This window comes from Drosophila takahashii, chromosome 2L, assembly GCF_030179915.1.
Source record: "Drosophila takahashii strain IR98-3 E-12201 chromosome 2L, DtakHiC1v2, whole genome shotgun sequence".
NCBI lineage: Eukaryota > Metazoa > Arthropoda > Insecta > Diptera > Drosophilidae > Drosophila > Drosophila takahashii.
The window spans coordinates 28,225,552-28,249,735 of NC_091678.1; the positions used below are offsets into that span (position 1 = coordinate 28,225,552).

At 34.8% G+C, this 24,184-nt stretch overlaps 1 protein-coding gene and 1 long non-coding RNA gene across 2 annotated transcripts; one reads left to right on the forward strand and one right to left on the reverse strand.

The window, feature by feature from the left end:
• Positions 1 to 13,867: 13,867 nt before the first annotated feature.
• LOC138912041 (uncharacterized) lies at positions 13,868 to 14,595 on the reverse strand. The gene is made up of 2 exons (XM_070211815.1): positions 13,974 to 14,595; positions 13,868 to 13,912 (listed from the first exon to the last, which is right to left on the reverse strand). Exons 1-2 carry the CDS (start codon positions 14,593 to 14,595, stop codon positions 13,899 to 13,901), a joined length of 636 nt encoding a protein of 211 aa, XP_070067916.1. The 3' UTR covers positions 13,868 to 13,898.
• A 3,341-nt stretch (positions 14,596 to 17,936) lies between these two features.
• On the forward strand, positions 17,937 to 18,399 carry LOC138913680 (uncharacterized). The gene is made up of 2 exons (XR_011419488.1): positions 17,937 to 18,178; positions 18,232 to 18,399. It is a non-coding gene; the product is annotated as an uncharacterized lncRNA (long non-coding RNA).
• Positions 18,400 to 24,184: the final 5,785 nt, after the last annotated feature.

A 24,184-nucleotide genomic window follows, 5' to 3' on the forward strand; every position in this document is an offset into this window, starting at 1 on the left:
TATTAGTTATCACAACGCAGACAACAAGTAGTAGGTTGTTTATTGTTTTTGTTTTGTTTTTCTTTGTTGCTGTTCTTTGTTATAGCTGGTCCACATGAAACAAAAAAAAAAATTTTTGAAAAAACAAAGTTTACAAAGTTTATCACCCATACGCAGTGTTGCCTTCGATCACAAAATTTTTCTAATCAAGGTGGCATAGATTTCAACAATTCAGTTGATGTTTTGCTCTTACAAATTATTTCAACAAAATTCATAATTTGACAAAACATGAAATCGGAGAACGATTTTGTTCGACCAAATTCAAACTGTTGTACACAAAAAAAAAAAACTATGTAAAATCAACTATTTAATACTGAAAACTGCCCCAACCCATAAAAAATAGAAAATGCCCCAAAAAATAGTAGATTACTTATAAAATAGTAGATGACCTACAAAATAGTATTTAACCCGAAAAAAATTGTTGTTTTTATTTTAATTATGTTTTTAACTTTTTTTATTTTTCATTTAATTTGTTATATTAATTTATATGGAAGTTATTTATAGACACTTACATTTCACAGATACTTAAACTTACAAATCAGATTTTTTGCCTCCGCTGGGAATCGAACCGGGGCCGCAACCATCGGAGTCAAGCACTCTAACCACTAGGCCACAGAAGAATGCTTTTTGTAGAGGAAAATCTATAGACTTAAAATCAACATTTAACAAAAAAAAAAAAAAGAAAAATATCATCTGCAAAAGCGGGATTTGAACTCACGACCCAGAGATTATGAGTCGGATACTCTAACCACCCTAAGTCTAGAAAAATAGTTGACATACAATTTATAATCGTATTTTTAAAAGAACAAAATATATGAAGGAACAAAATAGTTGTGTTACGATATTAATTGTGGTGTTATTATTTAATGCCCCAAAAAATAAAACAAAAAAATACACGCAAACAAATAAAATGGTTTTGCTACGATATTAATTGAGATGTTACTATTAACTTGCCAAATGAATAAACCAACAAAATACATGCAAATTTCGTAAATAGGTTTTCTACTATTTTAATTGTTAAATACTGTTCAATGACCCAAAAAATAAAACAACAAAATACATGAAAAATTCAGAAAATAGTGAAATACTATTTTTCTATGTTAATTTTACATAGTTTTTTTTTGTGTGTACGTGTTAGAGCCCTGCACGAGTATACTCGTAGAGCCCGTTTTCTCCCATTTCAAAAAACAGCTCGAGTAAATCAGCTCACAAAAATGTTAAAATCGAATAGCTTAGCTCCTAAATTTTTACAATGAGCTACTCGACTCGTTCGAAAACAAAGGGCTCATGGAATCATAAGCTCATGGAATCATGGGCTCGAGTAGCTCAGTTTTTCGACCGGAACTGAAAAAACCTTTTTTTTTTATTTTGCATTAATTTGGATGAAGGATTTTTGTGGCTTTTTGTGCAACCGCAATATCTTAAGATCAACTCGATGTAATATGTTGTCCTCTTCAACAATTATCTTTGTTAGAAATTAAAAAATAATAAAACGTTTCTCCGCCCAAGAATCGCTATAAATAAATAGCTACCCTCGATGGACCGCAATTTTTTTTAACAGTTTGCCAAAAAATTGCTTGTCGACCATAGTTTTCTTGTAACCGTCTCTTCTTTTTTTTGATTCTTAAGAAATCGCGGTCCACCGAGGATAATTATTTTGCTGCTTCTACTAGTGAATAATAAAACGTTTCTCCCCCCAAGAATCGCTAAAAAATAATTACCCTCTACGGACCGCGATTTCTTAAGAGTTTGCTAAAAAAAGTACTGGCGGTCGGCCATGATTCTCTTATAGTCAATTTCTCTTTTTATACCCTTGTAGAGGGTATTATAATTTCAGTCAGATGTTTGCAACGCAGTGAAGGAGACGTTTCCGACCACATAAAGTATATATATTCTTGATCAGCACCAATAGCCGAGTCTATCTAGCCATGTCCGTCTGTCCATCTCTCCGTCTGTCCGTCTGTCAGTTTCTATGCGAACTAGTCTCTCAGTTTTAATGCTATCGCGATGAAACTTTCCCGAAGGTCTTCTTTCTATTGCAGGTAGTACATATGTCGGAGCGAGCCGGATCGGACCACTATATTTTAAGGCTCCCATAGGAATATTCAAACAAATATAAGAAAATTCATTGTAACTTTGTAGGAAGTAGGCGTTTTGATTCTTGACTACTTAAAAACAAAATTTAAATAAATGGAAACGCTGAATCTGGAATCCCTAGAACTGCACCGAGTGAGCATTCTTTTATCTGCATGGGTATATAAGCTTCGGCTGGCCGAAGGTAGCTTCCTTTCTTGTTGTAAATAAAATACTGAATATTTGTTAATTGTAAATGTTTGACATTAAGCCCTTTGAGCTATTTCTGTTCGAATAACGTGAGCTGTTTGTTTGGTTTGTTTTTTTGACATGAGCTACTCGAGCCAAACTGTTTGAAAGGGCTCTTGGAATCATAGGCTCATGGGAGGAGCTCTTACTCGATGATTCTATGATCCCATGACCTATGATTCCAAAGTCACAAACAAACACCTCAAGCTCAAGCTCAGAACTGATTTTAAACTCTACTCGTGCAGGGCTCTAATACGTGTCATATAGGTAATTTGGAGCAAACTATAAGAACGTTTCGCAAGGTCTAAGTCAAGAAAAATTTTTTTTTTGTTTTCACTTACATTTTTTGCTTACTTGTGAAAGGGTGCACTCAGAAAAAAACACCGTGCTAAAATCAAGCAAAATCAGTCTTGACTTTAGAACGATTTCATGCTTAAAATTTTAACAACGCTTCGTACTGAAAGTTCTTAAATTGAGCACAATTTGGACTTAAATACCAATTAAGCACAAATATTCTCGAACACAATACAAAACAAGAGAGAACGCTATAGTCGATTTCTTCGACTATTAAATACCCGTTACTCAGCTTAACAACTTTAATATAAATATGCCTTCTTGTATGTTTTACGCGCCCCATTTCAAATAATTTACCTTTTGCATTCATATATTCCAAATTTTTTAGCACCAGCAGGAGTGCTGAGCACGCGGCGACGCGCCATCTATGGCACAGAATTGGTACTATTTATACACAAAACTGTGGGCGACACGGCTTTTTGCGGTTTGTCGGCGTTAGAGGGGGCGTGGCACCTTGATAAAATAAACTTGCGCTGCGTAGGAAGTCTTTCCTTTTGATTTGTATAGAGAATTCAATTGCTTTTAAAGTAGCATTGCAACATTTTGGAAAATCTTAAAAAAAAAAAACATTTTGGCAGGTTTTTTGTTCTAGGCGCCCCAGTGTGCGGACCCACAGATCCAAAATTTCTAAATTTTCACTTTTACTTTTTCACCGCTCTTTCTCCCAAACCAATTGATTTTCTTGAGGTCTTGGTATGCAATCCTTAAAGTTTTATCAATACCTTTAATTTGGTGTATTACTCAATACGATCGGACTATCACAGCAGATTTTCAATTTTGCGGCTATATAATAGTAGTCGCCTTCGCACACTCTCCTTGTGCGCTTCGTCACTACATGGACTGCCGTCCATGTACGCAGCCGTTTTGTCGAGAGTTCTTATACTTTCTTTAGTCAGAACATTTTAAGAAGCTGCGTGGGTTGGTAAAGGCGTCTCACAGTGGCGCCCTTTGATTTTTTTTTGGTAATGAATCATAACTTTTGAACCAGTGAAGATAATTGAATGATATAAACGGAAAATGATAGATAATTGATCGCCCTTTCAAATTATTGCTTGAGACAGGGAGTGGGCGTGGCAGAGGCGTACTTACAAATCGGCAAAGTCAGAATTTAAAAACAAATCCATTTTTTTCCAACAAAACAAAACTTTTTCTAAAAAGTTTTTGTTTTTTTAGTTTTTTTGTTTTTTTTATGTTGTAATTTTTAAAAATTATTAAAAAAAAGAATTGGGGTTTTAAAAAAAAAATTTGTATTTTTGTAAAAATTTGTATTTTTTTTTTAAATGTTGTTTTGTTTAGTTTCTTTTTTTATGTTTTAATTTTTAAAAATTAAAAAAAATTAAAGTTTTTCAAAAAATATTTTTTTATATTTCATGTTTTTTGAAATAGTGAACTTGGTAAATCCAATAGACCTAACATTTCTGGACTATAATTACTAGATTCTAACTCTGTGACAAGGTTGTGATTCCATGACCTTAAAATACAGTTTGGATTCGCACATACTAAATTCAATGCTTAGGCAGCGTAAGTTGTTTTGGGCTGGCAAAAGTGGCTATTTTCGTTTCTGAATTACTTTTAAACGTAATTTTTTACAGTAACATGATGTATACCAAAATTAAAGGAATCTCAAGGGCTATACAGTTTGAAGTTTTAAAGGAAATCGTTGAAACCGTTTTTGAGAAAAATATAAAAGGCTAAAAAAAAGCTTACAAAAAATTTGTTTTGTGCATATCTTTTTAAATATTACATTTACACAAATTACATACAGAAGGCGCTTAAAGCATTTTAAAATACCTTTCAAACGAGATACAGCACAAGTCTGTAGCTACGGCCTTCCGTATTTTAGCTATTTATAGCTGTTTTTCCGCTAAACTAGCGGGTTTTTTCCAAAAGTGGTAGAACTAAAGTTTCTTATATCGAGCTGTTGAACATAATATCAAATTTTCAGGACTTTAACACACTGTTTTGGACAAATCTTTCACAAGGTTGCGCCATATGCAATTTCTGGGACCATGACTTTTTTATCTTTTTTGGCTCTTAAAACCGCGGACGCACGCGGAAGAAGAAAGTCCAAATATCGTTTTACGGAAGTATAAAAAATATAATATGAAATAAATTTTTTTTTATTTTTCATCAAAGTTGGAAAATATGGAAAAAATTGCGTTTCGCAAATAACGCATAACTAAGAGATGCGGCTGGCAAACTGCAATATGTTTTACTTTTTTTACTCTTAACACCAATCAGTGGGAAAAAGAAGCAAAGCGATTCGATACCTAGTTTTTAAGATATACCCCCCGGAAGTGCGAAAAATTACCTAAAAACTGTGTGTTTTTTTAAAGTGAAAAATTGTTCAACTTTGAAAATGCATATCTTTTACAAAAATTTTTTGATTTGAAAAAGGGTTACATAAATGTAATAGTGGATCAATTACCTGTCGATTGGTATGGGTCCCAACTTTCTAGGACAAAGTCGAAAAAGTGATTTATTGCACGTTTTTTGGCCCAAGGCGCCACTGTGCGTCTGTCTGCAGAGCGTAAGAGTTTTCCTAACTAACACTTAAATCCAGAGCTGTGAACCACTCCGGAGTTGAACCACTCCGAAACGGACTGGTTCACATTTTTTAGAAAACGAACCGAACCGTAAACCGGAGCGCCGAATTTTTGGTAATACTATATATTAGCGGACTCACCCCCGAAATTCGCGAAAAAATTTTCCTCGATGGACCGCGATTTCTTAAGAATTTACGTGCAAAAAGAACTTGGCGGTCGGCCATGGTTCTTTTGTACTGAATTTCAAAGTTCCCGGGTTTGCTATAAAAAACAAGGGTGCTTTTCTCATATTTTCAATCAAAGTAATTAAGTTTTATTGAGTTCCTATAAAATTAATATTTTGTTTAAATGAGTTCCTATAAAATTATGTAATTGTTAACCCTTGCAGAGGTTATTATGATTTCAGTCAGAAGTTTGCAACGCAGTGAAGGAGACGTTTCCGACCCCATAAAGTATATATATTCTTGATCAGCATCACAAGACGAGTCGATCTAGCCATGTCCGTCTGTCCGTCTGTCCGTCCGCAAAAGTCTTCTTTCTATTGCAGGTAGTATATATGTCGGAGCCGACCGGATCGGACAACTATATCTTATAGCTCCCATAGGAAGGATCGGAAAAAAAAAACTTTAAAAAATTCTAGCTTCGGTGTTTTTTGAAATATTACCTTCTACTTTTGGGGATGTTATTTTTTAAATATTTCTGAATTTCGAATTAATTATTTAAAAAATCGGACTACTATATCATATAGCTGCCATATGAACGATCGGAAAATTAATGGAAAAGTAATAGGAAATAAATTCTAGTTTCTTTGATTTTTATTGTATTCTCTTCTACTCTAGGATATGACTCTTTTTAAATATTTCCGAATTTCAATTTTAATTTGATCAAAATCGGACGACTATATCATATAGCTGCCATAGAAACGATCGGAAAATTAATGAGAAATATTAGAAAATTGAACATTTTTGCGATTTGTTAATTAATAGGAATGATCTGCAAGGGTATATAAGCTTCGGCTGGCCGAAGCTAGCTTCCTTTCTTGTTTTAATTTAAAAGTTTTAATGAACACTTTTCCGAACCACCATTGAGGTAAAGTTCCAGGATTTTTCTTTAATCAAATAAAAACATCTCTTAACGAGGTAAAAAACTAGTGACGATCGCACCTTCAACATACAAAAGTTCTGATATCAACATTTGTGACGAAAAATTATTACACTCGTCATTAAATAGACTTTCTAATATTTTCTCATTCGGCCCGCCCTAGCAAGCTATTCCAGCCTTTTTCCCTTCACAGGCATTTTCTATTGCAGCGTGCCGAATGAGAAAATATTATAACGTCTATTTAATGACGAGTGTAATAATTTTTCGTCACAAATGTTGATATCAGAACTTTTATATGTTGAAGGTGCGATCGTCACTAGTTTTTTACCTCGTTAAGAGGTGTTTTTATTTGATATCAGAAGTTTTTGTTTGTTTACATTTGCTCTCATAGGAGCTAATATATACATTTAAATTTAAATTGGTCAATCATAATTTTTAAACTATTGTATTTTAACAAATTAAGTTAAAAAGGCGTTTAAGTATTTCAAAATACCTTTCAAACGAGGTATAGCACATGTCTGTACCTTTAGTAGTGTAGAACTTAAAAACTAACGAAATTTAGCTATTTTTAGCTTTTTTCCCGCTAAATTAGAGGGTTTTTCCAAAAGTCGTAGAACAAAAGATTCCTATATGGAACTGTTAAATGCAAATTAACTGATTTCATGACCCTAATATACAGTTTGGATACCCACGCACAAAATTCAACACTCAGGAAGCGTTAGTTGTTCTGAGCTGGAAAAAGTGGCTATTGTCGTTTCTTAATAACTTTTAAATGTGATTTTTTACAGTAACATGATATATACCAAAATTTAAGGAATCTCAAGGGCTATACAGTTTAAAGTTGTAAGGAAAATCGTTAGAGCCGTTTTTGAGAAAATATAAAAAAAGCTAAAAAGGAAGTTTAAAAAAAATTCTTTTGTTCATATCTTTTTAACTATTACAATTACACAAATTGCAGATAGAGGGCGTTTATAGCATTTAAAAATACCTTTCAAACGAGATGCAGCACATATCTGTAGCTTTAGTAGTATAAAAGTTACGGCTTTCCGAATTTTAGCTATTTATAGCTGTTTTCCCGCTAAACTAGCGGGTTTTTCCAAAAGTGGTAGAACAATAGTTTTTTATATCGATGTGATGAACGTCATATCAAATTTTCAGAACTTAAAAAACATATTTTGGACAAACTGACAAGCGGACAAACTGACAAACAGAATTAAATTTTCATTTTGGGAAGAAGAAGAAAATCCTATTTTGGCTATAACTTTTGAACGGAGCGTCGGATTTTATCATATGAGCCCTCATTCGACGGGAATTTTCAATAAAAAAACTACTAAAACATTGCGAGGGGGCATTTATCCCCAACGGCCCCATCAGATACAAATTTCTAAATTTTCACTTTTACACTTTCACCGCTCTCTTTCCCAAACCAATTGATTTTCTTTAGGTCTGGGTATGCAATCCTTTAAGTTTTTGCAATACCTTTCGATTGGTGTATTACTTATTACGATCGGACTATCACAGCAGATTTTCATTTTTTCGTGTATATATAGTAGTCGCCTTCGCACACTCTCCTGGTGCGCTTCGTCACTACATGGACTGTCCCGTCCCTAGTGATACCCTTTTATGGCCTAGAAATCTCTCTGCTGAAGTATTCCCGAATAGGAAGTATTTGAAAGTGGTGCATTTAAAAAAGAAATTAAAAAAAAGACTGCGCCGCAGGGCAAAAAAAATTTAAGAAAAAATCACGGTCCATCGAGGATAATTTTTTTTGCAAATTTCGGTGGTGAGCCGCTAATATATAGTATCACCGAATTTTTTTATAATTGAACCGAACCGGATCTTTTTTTTTTGATTTTCGGTTCACGAAATATTTATTTTGTGTGTTCGTGTTTTTTTATTCAACATTGTGGGGGGTTTTCTGATCATATTAACATAGAGTTTATTTACTAAGGGAAATAAAAATGCGCAAATATTTTGTCTATGCAATGACTGCATCTAACTCAAACAATCTAAAGATTATAAAATAAAAGACCGATTTTTAAGAGGATACGACCACAGCCCAAACCGTAAGAGCTAGAGCAGCCAAATTTTTGCACAGCATTCCATTCGGGGGCGTAGGCGCCCACTAAAGTCCGACATGTCCCCCCAGTGGCCCCAAACAGCTCCAATATCCATATTTAGAGCAAAAAATCATTAGAAGTACTTAAGCTTAACTTCCAAAATGCTTGGAATTTTGAAACATTTAAAACAAACTTTTCGATTTAAAAAATCTAAACCGCTGATCCGATCGAGATGATTTTTCGGTCAATGGTTATTCTATGGCCCAAATGCTTAAGTTTAATTTTTCAAGTTTATAACATTTTTTTAAAGTATTTTTAACGAATTTATTTAGATTTTCTAAGTTATTGCGTTGCATTTTGTGGGAGCCTGCCGAGAGAGCGAAACCCAGAGAGCGGGTGGCAAGAGAGCGACGGCCGAGAGAGCAGCAGCCAAGAAAACTGTCGAGTGGTAGGGGCATGGTGGAACTATACAAGGTGGTCTCGTCGCGAGAGCTGCCCTCTTTTGAGGACGTTATTTGTGCCAGTCTCTATCTAGCTTTCTCATTCTATCGCTTAAGAGAGACAGAGAGGTAAACATATTTAACGTCCTCAGCAGAGCTGACGAGACCACCTTGTATAGTTCCACCATGGGTAGGGGTAATGCAGTGCGGAAGGGGGAGGGGAAAAGGGCAATTTAAGTTAAAATTTGTTTTTAATTTTAAAAACTTAAACTGCTGCTCCGATTAAAATGATTTTTGATCAATAACACTAGTTTACAGCCGAAATGCTCCCCAGCAATTGATGGCAAATTCTGTTAGATTTGGACCCCTAGATCACGAAAATAGCACTAAATTTTTTTTCGATGGCACAGTTTTTTTTTAAAGATTTTTTAAAGTTTGAAATGTTAAATTTCGGACTTTTTCGAATTTCTTCTTATATCTCGGCAGATATCCACTCGGTTAGGCCAGTTTTAGTTTTATTTTAAAGTCAATAGATCAGAGCCTAACTTTGCCATACAGATCAATACGATTGGATGAGTAATGGCAGCGCAGAAGCTCGACAAAGAGGAAAAATGTGTTTTTTGGTCGTCTGTAAGTCGGCTGTATATATCGTAAAAACTCGAAATAAATACGTTGAAAAATCATAATGGGTACAAACTTAAAGTTTACATAATACCGAATAAAACAAGCCGGATATGGCCCAAATCCATGGAAAACTGGATTTATAGTGGATTTTTAAAGTTCGGATTTTTCCACTTTTTTCGGTTGACAAAGTCCAAATTTAAGATTTATCATAGGCGGCGACATGTAAACAAAAATGAGTGGTGACGGCAGCCGGGTCAAAAAATAGCTAAATTTAAAAGCTAGAAAATTATAAAATAAATTTAATTTCTGAAAATTCCTTTAAAAATATAAAATTGCTTGCGTTATGACTGTGAGTTTTTTTAACTAAGTACTATCCATTTGGATAGTTCATTCTTATGAAAAAAGTAACCCTAATTAAAAAATTAAATTCACTTTAATAATTTTCTAGCTTTTAAATATCTGATTTAGCTATTTAGTGACCCGGCTGCCAACACCAATTATTTTTGTTTACATGTCGCCGCCTATGATAAATCTTAAATTTGGACTTTGTCAACCGAAACAAGAAAGGAAGCTAGCTTCGGCCAGCCGAAGCTTATATACCCTTGCAGATAATTCCTATTAATTTACAAATCGCAAAAATGTTAATTTTCCTATTATTTCTCATTAATTTTGCGTTCGTTTCAATGGCAGCTATATGATATAGTAGTTCGATTTTGATAAAATTAAAATCGAAATTCGAAAATATTTGAAAAGAGTTATATCCTAGAGTAGAAGAGAATACAATAAAAACCAACGAAGCAATAATTTATTTCCTATTATATTCCCATTAATTTTCCGATCGTTCCTATGGCAGCTATATGATATAGTCGTCCGATTTTGAAAAAATTTTATTCGAAATTCAGAATTAGATAAAAAATGACATTTCCAAAAGTAGAATGTTATAGGTTCAAAAACACCCCAGATATAATTTTTTTTACATTTTTTTCCCCGATTGTTCCTATGAGAGCTATATGATATAGTTGTCCGATCCGGCTCGTTCCGACTTATATACTACCTGCAATAGAAAGAAGACTTTTGGGAAAGTTTTATCCCGATAGCTTGAAAACTGAGAGACTAGTTTGCGTAGAAACGGACGGACAGACGGACGGACAGACGGACATGGCTAGATCGACTCGTCTAGTGATGCTGATCAAGAATATATATACTTTATGGGGTCGGAAACGTCTCCTTCACTGCGTTGCAAACTTCTGACTGAAATCATAATACCCTCTGCAAGGGTATAAAAAGTGGAAAAATCCGAACTTTAAAAATCCACTATAAATCCAGTTTTCCATGGATTTGGGGCATATCCGGCTTGTTTTATTCGGTATTATGTAAACTTTAAGTTTGTACCCATTATGATTTTTAAACGGATTTATTTCGAGTTTTTACGATATATACAGCCGACTTACAGACGACCAAAAAACACATTTTTCCTCTTTGTCGAGCTTTTGCGCTGCCATTACTCATCCAATCGTATTGATCTGTATGGCAAAGTTAGGCTCTGATCTATTGACTTTAAAATAAAACTAAAACTGGCCCAACCGAGTGAATATCTGTCGAGATATAAGAAGAAATTCGAAAAAAGTCCGAAATTTAACATTTCGAACTTTAAAAAATCTTTAAAAAAAAACTGTGCCATCGAAAAAAAATAAGTGCTATTTTTGTGATCTAGGGGTCCAGCACTAACAGAATTTGCCATCAATTGCTGGGGAGCACACCAAGAATATTATTTTGTAAACTAGTGTAATCAGTCCTGCGGATCAAATGCTTAGGTTTTATTTTTCAAAAAATATTTTTCATTTTGTAGCAGAAATAAGAGCCTTATTTAATTTTCACCATGGAAGAAGATAAAAAATTACTACAAATTCTGTAAACAAAGCCAAAATGTTTCCAAGTTAAATATTAATCTTAAGATTCGAACTCTTGACCAAATAAGTATGTACATATGCATATTTGGAAATGTTTTGATTTGTACAATACATGTACAATACAATACATACACACAATGTGTGTTTATGTTTCTACTTGAAAGTACATAATGTGCTTAAATACAAATAAAATTAAAATTGCATTGATAACATTGTAACTGATAGAAGGTATAAAAATTCACTACTTTCATTTAGATCATATAGCTCTACCATTAGCGGTCGGACTATCTCTCTTGAAGAATCTCTTAGAAAGGTTGTTTATGCAAAGGTTTTCAACAAACGCGCAAATAAGATATAAGAAAGTCCTGACAACCTAATTTCCTAACTGCAAACTAATTTTGAGCGAACGAAGTCGCTCCGGGTATAGCTAGTAGTTATATATTATTAGACTAGCTATACCCGGAGCGACTTCGTTCGCTTAAAATTAGTTTGGAGTTAGGAAATTTGGTTTTTTTTTGATTGCGTAAAAGTTTTAAATGAATGTCTTCTACATTTCGATAGGTATAAATATACACAATAAAAATGGCATTTATACTTCTCGGAAATCTTTAAAGATGTGGGCGCAGGACACATTTAAAAATCGTTAGTGGGCGCTCGGCTAAAATAAACTTGGGCTGCGTAGGAGGCCCAAGAATATGTGTGGAAAATCTCAAGCTTCTAGCTTTTGTAGTTTCCGAGATCTCAGCGTTCATACGGACGGACAGACGGACATGGTTAGATCGACTCGGCTAGTGACCCTGATCAGGAATATATATACTTTATAGGGTCGGAAACGCTTCCTTCTAGCTGTTACATACTTTTGCACGAATACAATATCAAATAAAAACACCTCTTAACGAGGTAAAAAACTAGTGACGATCGCACCTTCAACATACAAAAGTTCTGATATCAACATTTGTGACAAAAAATTATTACACTCGTCATTAAATAGACTTTCTAATATTTTCTCATTCCAATTGATTTTCTTAGAGTCTTGGTATGCAATCCTGTTAGTTTACGTAATACCTTTCGATAGGTGTATCATTCATTATGATCGGACCATCACAGTAGATTTTCATTTCTTCGTGTATATATAGTAGTCGCCTTCGCACACTCTCCTGGTGCGCTTCGTCTCTACATGGACTGCCGTCCATAGTGATACCCTATTACTCTACGAGTAACGGGTATAATTACAATTTGAACCTAATAAAAACACGAAACACGAAAGAAGAACACAATGAACAGCTGATTTGATGATAGTAGATTGTTGATTATGGACAAATCTGCAAATATCTGCAGCTAGCTTTAACTTTTTTTATACCTTAAGGTATTAACAATTACACTGAATAAAAAATGAATCGGGGAATCTTGGGGGAACACAGTTAAAACTTTAAGTAAACATAAAAAGACGAATACAACAGCTGCTAAAAACATTAGAAAGTAAAGAATTAATTTCATAAGAAGGACAACACAAGTTAGCTTTTATTAATATTGAAACTTAACAAGAGAGAACGCTATAGTCGGGTGCCCCGACTATCAGATACCCGTTACTCAGCTAAAAGGAGTGCGAAGGAGATGGAGACTTTGATCCGCCGTAACTTTTTAACCAATGGTCCGATTTAAAAAATTTCTTCTACATTTCGATAGGTATTCATAAACACAATAAAACTGAATTTTTCCTACATATTGACATTTTTAAAATCGTAGAGTAAAAGGGTATTTTGTATTCGTGCAAAAGTCTATAACAGGTAGAAGAAAGCTTTTCCGACCCTATAAAATATATGAGTGATTCTTTGTGAAACGTATCGAGATTTTCTTCATGGTCTCAAAACTATATCTAATTTTTATGACCCTATTACACCATTTAACCTTCGAATAATTAGCAACACATTAGACGGTCTTAGCGTGGATGTAACGCGTTGCTAAATATTCGAGTGTTCTTTTGTAGAACTAAATAAGTAGCGAGAAGTTATTGTCCCACGTTGAAATTTCTATATTATACCAAGCTGCGTTTTTCCTATTAGTTTTACCTAAATGGGAACGGTCGTTCTCCCGGAATTCATGACGAATGAAAACTATTCGTCTAATGTAATTTTATGTATAAAAACGAAAAACTGCTTAGTTTTTTATTGTTTTATTTATTTTTTATTATTATTTATGTAGGAAAATCAGAAGAGCATTCAGAAAGAGAAACTAGAAGCGGTCGACGCTTCTAGAAACATATATCGATATCAAAAGAAGCGAGTACACACCAGTTGCCGAAATCATTGCCTGTGCAGCGCGAAATAGACTTGTATAACTTTAAGTTGAAACTACAACTAAACTGTAATCAGAATCCTTGATATCAATAGGTTAGGTTAGGTTAGAAACGGCTGCCAGACTAACGTCTGACACACTTAGACCTCTGTGGGTCCATTGTGGTACCGTATGATCTCTTTTTCCCCTTATTTGGGGTCCCCTATCTTATATCTCTCGTCCTAGAAAATTTGGATAATTAGCATGTCTTCCACCCGGAAGATTTAACGAAAGAGTTTATACTTTTAAGGTTGATCTCCGATATTTCGTTTAGATCGCTAATGAAGGGGTTTCCTAGATGTTTCAGTCTTAGTCTGCATAGGGCTGGGCAGAAGCATAGAAGGTGCTCCTCCTCTTCCTCGTCCCTGCAGCTTCTGCAGAAGTCATTGTACGGGGCTTTTAGCCTTCCGGCATGTGTGCCGACTAGCCAGTGGCCTGTAAGGACTCGAACTAGCATACCGCACTCTGTGCGACTAAATTTGAGTAATTCCGACGATTTTTTACTGTTTATCCCAGGCCAAGTCTGGTGGGTGATACGACACTGTGGTGCATTTTGCCACCTAGTGTTGGCTAGTTTGATGAAGTGGCTTTTGATATTTAGCTTGCAAGTCGCCATGGCCATACCGACACTCTCATTTTCTGGAAGGAGAGGCATGACGGTGCCTTGCCTGGCTAACTCGTCCGCTATGCAGTTGCCTACAATGTCCCGGTGACCCGGAACCCATATTAGGCTTATAGTAGAGTGACTAGCTATCTCGTGGAGATATCTGCGACAGTCTGCCATTGTTCGTGTGTTTGTGCTTGTCGAATAGATTACACAGGCCGACAAAATGTGACATGGGTCGATGTCCAGGCCTGCCACCATTTTATTTCGATAAATGAGGCTTTTCTAAGCATAAGTTGCCACTACGCCTATAATCCATCAGCTCTGGTATTTGCGGTATCTTTAATTTAAGAAAATCACAAAATTTCTTCGGCTTTTGGGATATATCTTCAATAGTGGTCAACCAATTTTGGTAATCTTTTCGGAATTAAATAGTTACATGTCTCTTTTATACGGTCGTTTTGGAAAATTCAATCTAACTCAACCACAAGAGGAGGTGGGCGCATTTAAAATTTTAAAGTCACAGCAAAGTTTAAAAATCTTCATTTGTGAACAGCGTTTAAAAATTAAATAAAAATATTTTCTTCTACAATGCATTTTTGATCCAAAGACAATTTATGTCCTTAATTTTTAGGACACTCATCAGGTTTTTGTGAATTGTTTTGAAATTTTTAAAATTGTTTTTCTTACTGTCACTATTTTACGTAACGAATAACTATTTTTGAGCACAAGTAACCTTTGCTTTAAAAATATTTATACATGGGCGTAAGTTAAAAGCTAGAGGGGGATTAGACTTCAGTCATTTCAGCCCCCAAAGATTAGTAGGCTACGCTCATGTGCTTATATTCAAAGCAAAACTACTTAGATCGTTTAGAAATATGTTATTTAAAATTGTGACAGGTTTGGGCACTGTTTGTGAATCGTCACTGTGAAGGAAGTAAGAAAAACAATTTTAAAAATTCCAAAACAATTCACAAAAACCTGATGAGTGTCCTAAACAGTAAGGACATAAGGTGTTTTTGGATCAAAAATGCATTGTGGAAGAAAATATTTTTATTTAATTCTTAAACGCTGTTCACAAATGAAGATTTTTAAACTTTGCTGTGACTTTAAAATTTTGAATGCGCCCACCTCCTCTTGTGGTTGACTTAGATTGAATTTTCCAAAACGACCGTATAAAGTAGACATGTAACTATTTAATTCCGAAAAGATTACCAAAATTGGTTGACCACTCTTGAAGATATATCCCAAAAGCCGAAGAAAATTTGTGATTTTCTTAAATTAAAGATACCGCAAATACCAAAGCTGATGGACTATAGGCGTAGTGGCAACTTATGCTTAGAAAAGCCTAATTTATCAAAATAAAATGGTTGCAAGCCTGGACATCGACCCATGTCACATTTTGTCGGCCTGTGTTAGCGTTCGGATTCTCTCTCTTGAAGAATCTCCTAGAAAGGTTGTTTACGCAAAGGTTTTCAACAAACGCGCAAATAAGATATAAGAAAGTCCTGACAACCTAATTTTCTAACTGCAAACTAATTTTGAGCGAACGAAGTCGTTCCGGGTATAGCTAGTATCAATAACACCAGTTTACACAAAAAAAATCGATGAAATATACCATGAATGAAACCTTTGTTTTCCGGTAAGGTGCGTCTTTCTGATTAAGAAAATGACACTTAAAATTTTTTTTATGGATAAAATTTTTTTTTTAGTGTAAAAAACGTTTTTGACATTTTTTTAATTTCTAACTTGATTTGTGGGTAACCGATTTCAACCATAAATGACTCATTGTACAGGTAATAGAATGCCCTCCAACTTTCTTATACACTGCATTGAGTTCCATTCATTAGTTTAGAAGCTACACTTCGTCAAAGTTGAAAAAGTGAGAAAAAATGCAAAAAAGCTGGCATAAATGGTATCGTTAAAAATACACGCCTAAAAACCGAAATTAGTTTTATGACAGAAGATGGTTTTTTTTGCTTCCGTACATTCAAATAATATTCAGGCTGGTGTGAATGGTGAGCGTAGGAGGAATCCAGGTGCAGGTGTGCAAAACCGTGTGGTTGAAAATCCCAACTCGGGTAGGTCATGGTTTACATTGAAGGATGTAGAAGGGAGTGTGTCACAGTTTTCGGGAACTAATTCACCAGACGTCAATCAGAGGATCGAGGAACTTGAAGAGTGTGTACTTACGGTCGATTGGAGTCAGTTCCAGGTTTTTATATATGCTAAACAATTACTGAGCGGGGCTGCAAAGCTTTTCATTCGAAGTCAACGTAATGTTCGGGATTGGAGGGCTTTAAAAAACGCAATGCTCGACGAATTCGGTGTGAGGGTGTCATCGGCAGAGGTTCATCGTAGACTTGCCAAGCGTCAGCAAAAGAAGAATGAATCGTTACACGAGTATTTGTACGCATTAATGGAACTGGCAAAACCAATAGACTTAGACGATGAAAGCCTAATTGAATACTTTGTCGACGGTATTCCAGACCCCAAGGTAAACAAAGCTTTATTATACCAAGCCAGGACTATGAGACAGTTGAAAGTCCAGATCAAAGCATATCAGAAGATGCGAGGATCAACAAAATAAGCTAGGTATGATTCTCACTTCAACAAAGGTGAGAAAGAGGCAGTGAAAGTAGTTGACAAGGTGAGGAAATGTTTCAACTGTGGAGACGAGTCTCACATGAAGAAAGATTGTCCAAAAAGAGACAATAAATGTTTCAGGTGCAACCAGCCAGGACATAGAGCGGCCCAGTGCCCAGTCGAAATGGTACCCAAGCAGGAGAAAACTACAAACCTTGTACAGGTAGAAGGCAAGACAAAGCCAACAAGCACACTCAAAAAATTATTTTTTCTTAAATATAGAAAAAAAAAATTTTTCTGTGCTTCAAAAAAATATTCTATAAAGAGGAAAAATTTTCTAATCTTCAGAAAAATTTTCTAATCTTCAAAAAAATTCTGAATTGAACGAGTTTTTTTAGAAAATATTTTCTGAAATACAGAAAAATCAATTTTTTTCTAAATTATAAGGTTTATTTTTCTAATCATCCTTTCTTTTTTTGAGGGTTAAAATCGCCATTGATTTTAGAAAAAAAAAGACTGAACTTTTCTAAAACTAAAAAAAAATTGCCATTAAAATTATAAATATTTCTACATAATAGAAATATTGTTTTTCTAATAACAGAAAAATTTTTTGAAGATTTTTCTAACATTTTGAAAAAAATGTGTGATATTAAGAAATATTTTTCTAGAAAATAAAAAATTTAACCGTATTTGATCGATTTCCTTTCTTATAGACTTTTTAGAAAAGTTTTTTTTAGCCTAAGAAAAAATCGCTATTAATCGAAGAAAATTTCCGGGATTGGTAGCCTAGGGGTCTAACGCGTGCGTGCATGCATATGTTATTCAAGCTTGCGGCTGCAAGAGTGAGTTCAAACCCACGTCGAGACGAAAAACTCGTGGTGTCTTTTTGTTTTTTTTTTAACACTAATAGTTACATATTAATAAAAAAAATGTATTGCATTTTGTTTAAGTTTTTCAAATTTGAAACATTCAGTTACTGTTACTATTGAACCATAATAAATAATAAATATATAAATATTAATATTAATCAATAAATATTTAAAAGTAAAATTAAATGATAAACTAAAAGGAATAACCAGAAGAAAGCCAGATCAATTTGAGTAAAAATAGGAGAACAAAATGTGAATAGACTTTGTACAGCGCCTCACGTGATGCTTCCGTGGCGTAGCTAGTAGAGTGCTTGACTGCAAACTGTGAGGCGCGAGCGGTTAGCGGTTCGAATCCCGCGTGCGGCGACCAAGATGTTTTTCTCAAAATAGTAAGTTATTGGGTTTTTATATTTATAATTTGTAATTTGTACACTCATTTCAGTTCCAATTTGAAACCACCCATGTGCTCAATTAAAGGAAATTAAAATAAGGTGACAAACAAGAACGAAAAAAAAAACAACACAAAGGCCGTGGCGTCACAGAAACAACCGGGTATAATTCCGAAGCCCGAAAATAGATTTTTGTATTTTCTGAATTTGAGAAATTTTTTTTTTTTTATTTAAAAAATATTTGTCTATATTTAAAAAAAACCGTATTTCTATTTTTTAGAAAACCTTTATTTCTAAATTCTAAGAAATAATTTTTTACTTTCTAGCAAAATATTTCTAAATTGCAGTCTATTTTTTTTTGATTTTTAGAAAAAACGTCTTTGATTTTAAAAACCTACTTTCTTTAATATAGACAAAATCGCCAGTAAAGCAAATTCATAGGCGATTTTCTAAAACCAAGGGCGATTTCAGTCGATTTTTTTTTTGGGTGCACGTTTACGTCTTCCGGATTGGAAATAAAGTACATTTTGTTTGGAAACATTACTTTCAAAGGGTTAGTAGATACCGGAGCAGATCTTTGTTTGTTGCGCCGAAGTGTTTATTTGAAACTCGGAGAACAGAGTTTGACAGGAGGTGAGAAATGTTTGACTGGAATCGGGGAGAGTCAAATCGTGACTTTTGGAAGCCTGATTATCCCAGTACAAATAGATGGCATCAGTCTCAACGTAGAATTCCACGTCATATCTGACGAAGACATGTCATTTGACTCAATCTTAGGCAGGACTATTTTACAGATGGTGGACATGAAGGTGACAAAGGATGGTACCGAGTTCGTTCGCAGATCAGACAACCAGATTGGTTCAGGGTCAAAACCCGAAGGTTCAAAAAGGGAAGAAAGACCAAAGTTCATGCAAAGAATTGCTGAATGAGTTTCAGAGTTTGTGCATAATAGCCTCAGAGCAGACAGGAAGCAAGCTTGATGTAGAGTTGTCGCATTTGCCATATTTGCAGCAAAGTGTTGTTAAGCGCATGATAGAGGACTATAAGCCTAAAAGAAACGTTCATTGCCCAGTTGAGATGAAAATTTTACTGACCGACGAATCAACAGTATTTCAGCACGCTCGACGTATAGCTTATACCGAGCAGAAGGTAGTAGACGACCAGATTCAGGAGTGGCTAGAACAAAATATAATCAAGCCCAGTACTTCAGAGTACGCTTCACCAATCGTACTCGTGGCGAAAAAGAATGGACAAAAACGGTTGTGCTGCGACTATTGCAAGTTGAATCAGAAAATTGTGAGGGACAATTTTCCAATGGTACAAATGGACAGCGTGATAGAGAAGTTACAGGGAGCGACGATTTTCACAACACTGGATCTAACCATGGGTATTTCCATGTTCCAGTAGGAGCTGGCTCGCAAAAGTATACTTCATTTGTTACGCAGAAAGGATTATAAGAGTTCTTGTATGTGCCCTTTGGCATTTCAAACTCGCCAGCAGTTTTTACAAGGTTCATAATGGCAGTTCTCAGAGAACTCATCAAGACCGGTGACGCAGTTGTCTACATGGACGACATTATTATTCCCAGCAAAGATGTCGTAGAAGGTTTAGAGAAACTAAAGAGAGTAATTGAGGTTGCTGAACAGAATGGGCTGAGAATCAATTGGGCCAAATAACAAATCTTACAGAGCAGGGTAGATTTTCTTGGTTATATTATAGGAAATGGTTCGATTACACCCAGTAATGAAAAAACGCAAGCTGTAGCAAACTTTCCCGTACCGTCTGATCGAAAGGCTATACAACGATTCCTTGGTTGAACATCGTACTTTAGAAAGTTCGTAGATGGATTTGTTAAGGAAAGATGTAAAATTTGAATTCAGGGAGTTGCAGCAGGTTTCATTCGAGCAGTTAAAGGCAGCCTTGGTTAGTAAACCAGTTTTGAAGCTGTATAACCAAAAATTGGTTACAGAAATTCACACGGACGCGTCAAAGTTTGGTTTCGGTGCAGTCCTACTACAAAAGGATCCAGCCGATAGTCAGTTGCACCCTGTCATGTACATGAGTCGCAAAACAAAACCGTGTAAGGAAAAATATCACTCAGGCGAACTGGAGGTCCTAGCAGTCATTGCAGCGTTGCCGAAATGGCGTGTATATGTCTTGGGAATAAAGTTTAAAATCATCACGGACTGTAACGCGTTTGCCATAACGATGAAAAAGAAGGAAATTCCGTTACGAGTGGCTAGGTGGGCAATGTTTTTGCAAGACTACAATTACGAAATAAAACATCGATCAGGTACAAAGGTGAGACACGTAGACGCGCTCAGCCGAGTTGCATGTTTTGCATTGGCAGAGAGTGTAATGCACAAGTTAAAGGAAGCTCAGATGACAGATGAATGGACCAGAGCAGTTAGAAGTCTAGTGGAAGTGCAGGGACATGAGGATTATTACATCGCCAATCAAATCTTGTTCAAAGACCCATCTCAAATGGAAACAGAGATATTTCAGATTGCTCATAAGCAAGGCCATTTTTTGGCAAAGAGGATACAGGATTTGGTTGAGAAATCCTATTTCATTCCGAAGTTAAGGGACAAGGTTTCGAAAGTAGTGGGAAATTGTGTAAAGTGCATTTTAGTAAGTACAAAGGCCGGAAAGCAGGAAGGTTATCTAAATCCGATTGATAAGGGAGACAAACCTTTAGTTACCTATCATATTGATGACGTAGGGCCGATGGAGATCACCAAGAAAAGATACAATCACATCCTAGTAGTCGTGGATGCATTCTCGAAGTACATTTGGTTGTATCCAACACGCAGTACTGGAGTTGAGGAAGTGCCTTATTTTTTGGGCAGGCAGGTCATAATTTTTGGTAATCCATTCAGGATCGTGTCAGACCGTGGCGCAGCTTTCACCTCTCACTTGTTTAAAGAATACTGTGACAAACAGAAGATTCAGCACTTATTGATCGCTACAGGTGTACCTCGTGGTAACGGTTAGGTAGAGAGAATACATAAAATCGTGGTGCCCATGTTGTCGAAGATGAGTCTAAAAAATCCAGGAAATTGGTACAAACATGTGGGTAAAGTCCAGCAATGTGTTAACAATATTGAGCCTACACTCAAAAAAAAAACAGCCCGAAATCGCCATTAAATCAAGAAATTCGCCATGAATTTCAGTCGATGGCGATTTACCGTATTTTTTAGAAAGGAATTTTCTAAAATTTAGAAAAAAATTTCTGAAAAGCAGAAATACTTTTCTAAAATCAAGAAAAATTGCCATAAAATTGCGAAAAATTTCCTTAAATCCAGAAAGTACTTTTCTTGAAAATAGAATTTTTTTTCTTAAAATAAGAAATGACTTTATTTTCAGAAAATTTTATTTATTTTAATAAAATGTATACATATTTATTTTACTATTTTATTTCCTAAACAAGAAAGAGAAAAGAAAATAATTATTATATTATTATTAATATTATTAATATTTCCTAAACAAAAAAGGAAAGCAAAACAAAAAAGATAAAAATAAGATAATAAATATTTCCTAAAGAAAAAAGAGAAAAGAAAACAAAAAGAGATAAAAATTACATTATAAATATTTCCTAAACAAAAAAGAAAAAAGAAAAGAAAACAAAAAAGATAAAAATTATTAATATTAATATTAAGTAGGTATTTAATATATTACCTATTATTAAAATTTACTTAACTTAACTGCCAAATTATCAACAATACCTGAAATTGAAATTATTCCTGCAATCGAAAATAAAAATGAATATTAGAGAAGGATAGTATTTGCGGCCTGTAATAGTATGGCCTTTGCTTACCATAAATTTTCACACACTTACCAAATTTATATTTAAATTTATTTAAATTGCTTACCTATTAATTGCCTCTTAGAGGGATCGCACTTTAACTTTCTTAAATGGGCTCAACACAAACTTATTACTTTGAATGATCATCCAAAACTGAGCACAAGGGTTCAAAATGCAGCGCAACGCAAGCAACTCTCTCGCGAGAGACTGCATTTCCAAAACAACAACGCAATAAAAGATACAGCTACGCACAAGAAAATTCTCGATCATACGCACAAACACACATAAACATATACATACATACGCCAAAAACTGTCGTCGCAACGCGCCGCGGACTAACCCCTTGTCTTCTTCTTTTTCGTTTCGAAGAAAGAGTGAGAAGCATAAAAGAAATACAAAAAGTTTTTCTTAAATCTATGGTGATTTTCTAATTCTACTTTTTTGTTTTCAAGAAAACATTTTTTTTTAATTCAGAAAAATTCTTAAAATTTAGAAAAATTTACCGTATTTTTTATGGCGACTTTCTAGATTATAGGAAGGGCTGAAGTACATTTTTTCTTAATTTAATGGCGAAATCGCCATTAATTTAGGAAAACTTTTGGAGAGCAAACTAGGAAAAAACACCATTGATTTAAGAAAAAAAATAATTTTTCTTAATTTTAGAAAGGTTTTTCATAAAATTCTGTTTTTATGGTCTTTTTTCCTAGATTCAAGAAAACAATTTCCAAAATTCAGAAAATTTTCTAAAATTAAGAAAAAATTTCATTTTATGGCGATTTTCTAAAATTTAAAAAATGAAAAAAAAATTTTTGAGTGTAGAAGCACAAAAGTAACCCCGTTCAAGTTGTTAACAGGCGTCGACATGCGTTTAATTGACAGTTCAGAGCTGAAAGAGCAGATTCAGCAGTCTTTGATACAAGAACTAGACCAAGAGCGTGAACAGATACGCAAGCTCTGCAAGAAGAAAACAGGCGTACTTTTGATTTAAAGAAAAAGGACGAAAAGCTCTACAAAGTTAACGATTTAGTCACAATCAGGCGTACTCAGTACGGAGTTGGCTTGAAGCTAAAAGGAAAGTATCTTGGTCCCCACAAGGTAGTAAAAGTTCACAAACATGGCAGGTATGATGTTGAAAAGGTGGGAGATAGCGAGAGTCCTTTGAAAACATCCACTGTAGCCGAGTTTATGAAGGAGTTCGGGGCGAACACCTAGTCAGGAGGGCCGATTGTAGGAAAACCAGAAGAGTATTCAGAAAGTGAAACTAGAAGCGGTCGACGCCTCTAGAAACATATATCGAGATCAAAAGAAGCGAGTACAGATTATTGAATAAAGTCAGTCGGTGTCAAGATCTCGTACACACCAGTTGCCAAAATCATTGCCTGTGCAGTGCGAAATACACTTGTATAACTTTAAGTTGAAACTACAACTAAACTGTAATCAGAATCCTTAATATCAATAATATAATAAACTCTTTTATAATAATACAACGTCGTCGCCGGAGTGTTCGTCATTAAACGGAATCCCGGGGCCACATTTATTAAATTATGCAGAAAGTAATAAAGGTCCCATGACGAAACTTGCAGGAGCCAACAAGAATAATGCATAAAACATTATACTATTTTTTTTATAAATATTAAAAATGCCGATTTGCAGAAAACCGCGAATGAAATATTTGTATCCGTTACTCGTAGAGTAAAAGGGTATATTGTATTCGTGCAAAAGTATGTAACAGCTAGAAGGAAGCGTTTCCGACCCAATAAAGTATATATATTCTTGATCGGGGTCACTAGCCGAGTCGATCTAGCCATGTCCGTCTGTCCGTCTTTATGAACGCTGAGATCTCAGAAACTACAAAAGCTAGAAGGTTGAGATTTCCCACACATATTCTTTGGCTTTCTACGCAAGTTTATTTCAGCCGAGCGCCAGATTTCCGAGAAGTATAAATGCAATTTTGTTGTGTATATTTTAGAGCCCTGCATGAGTAGAGTCATACACTCAAAATAAAATTAACCCTAAAGTCAAGGAAATCGCCCTACTTTTGTCTTCAAGACAAGCTCGCCCTAAATTTTAGGGTCACATTTTTCTATATTTTTGATTTTTTTTGACGTCATATTTCTAAATTTTAGGGTAATTTTACTAAATTTAAGGGCAAAAATTTCTAAAAAGTAGGAAATTTTCCTAAAAAATAGAAATTAAAAACA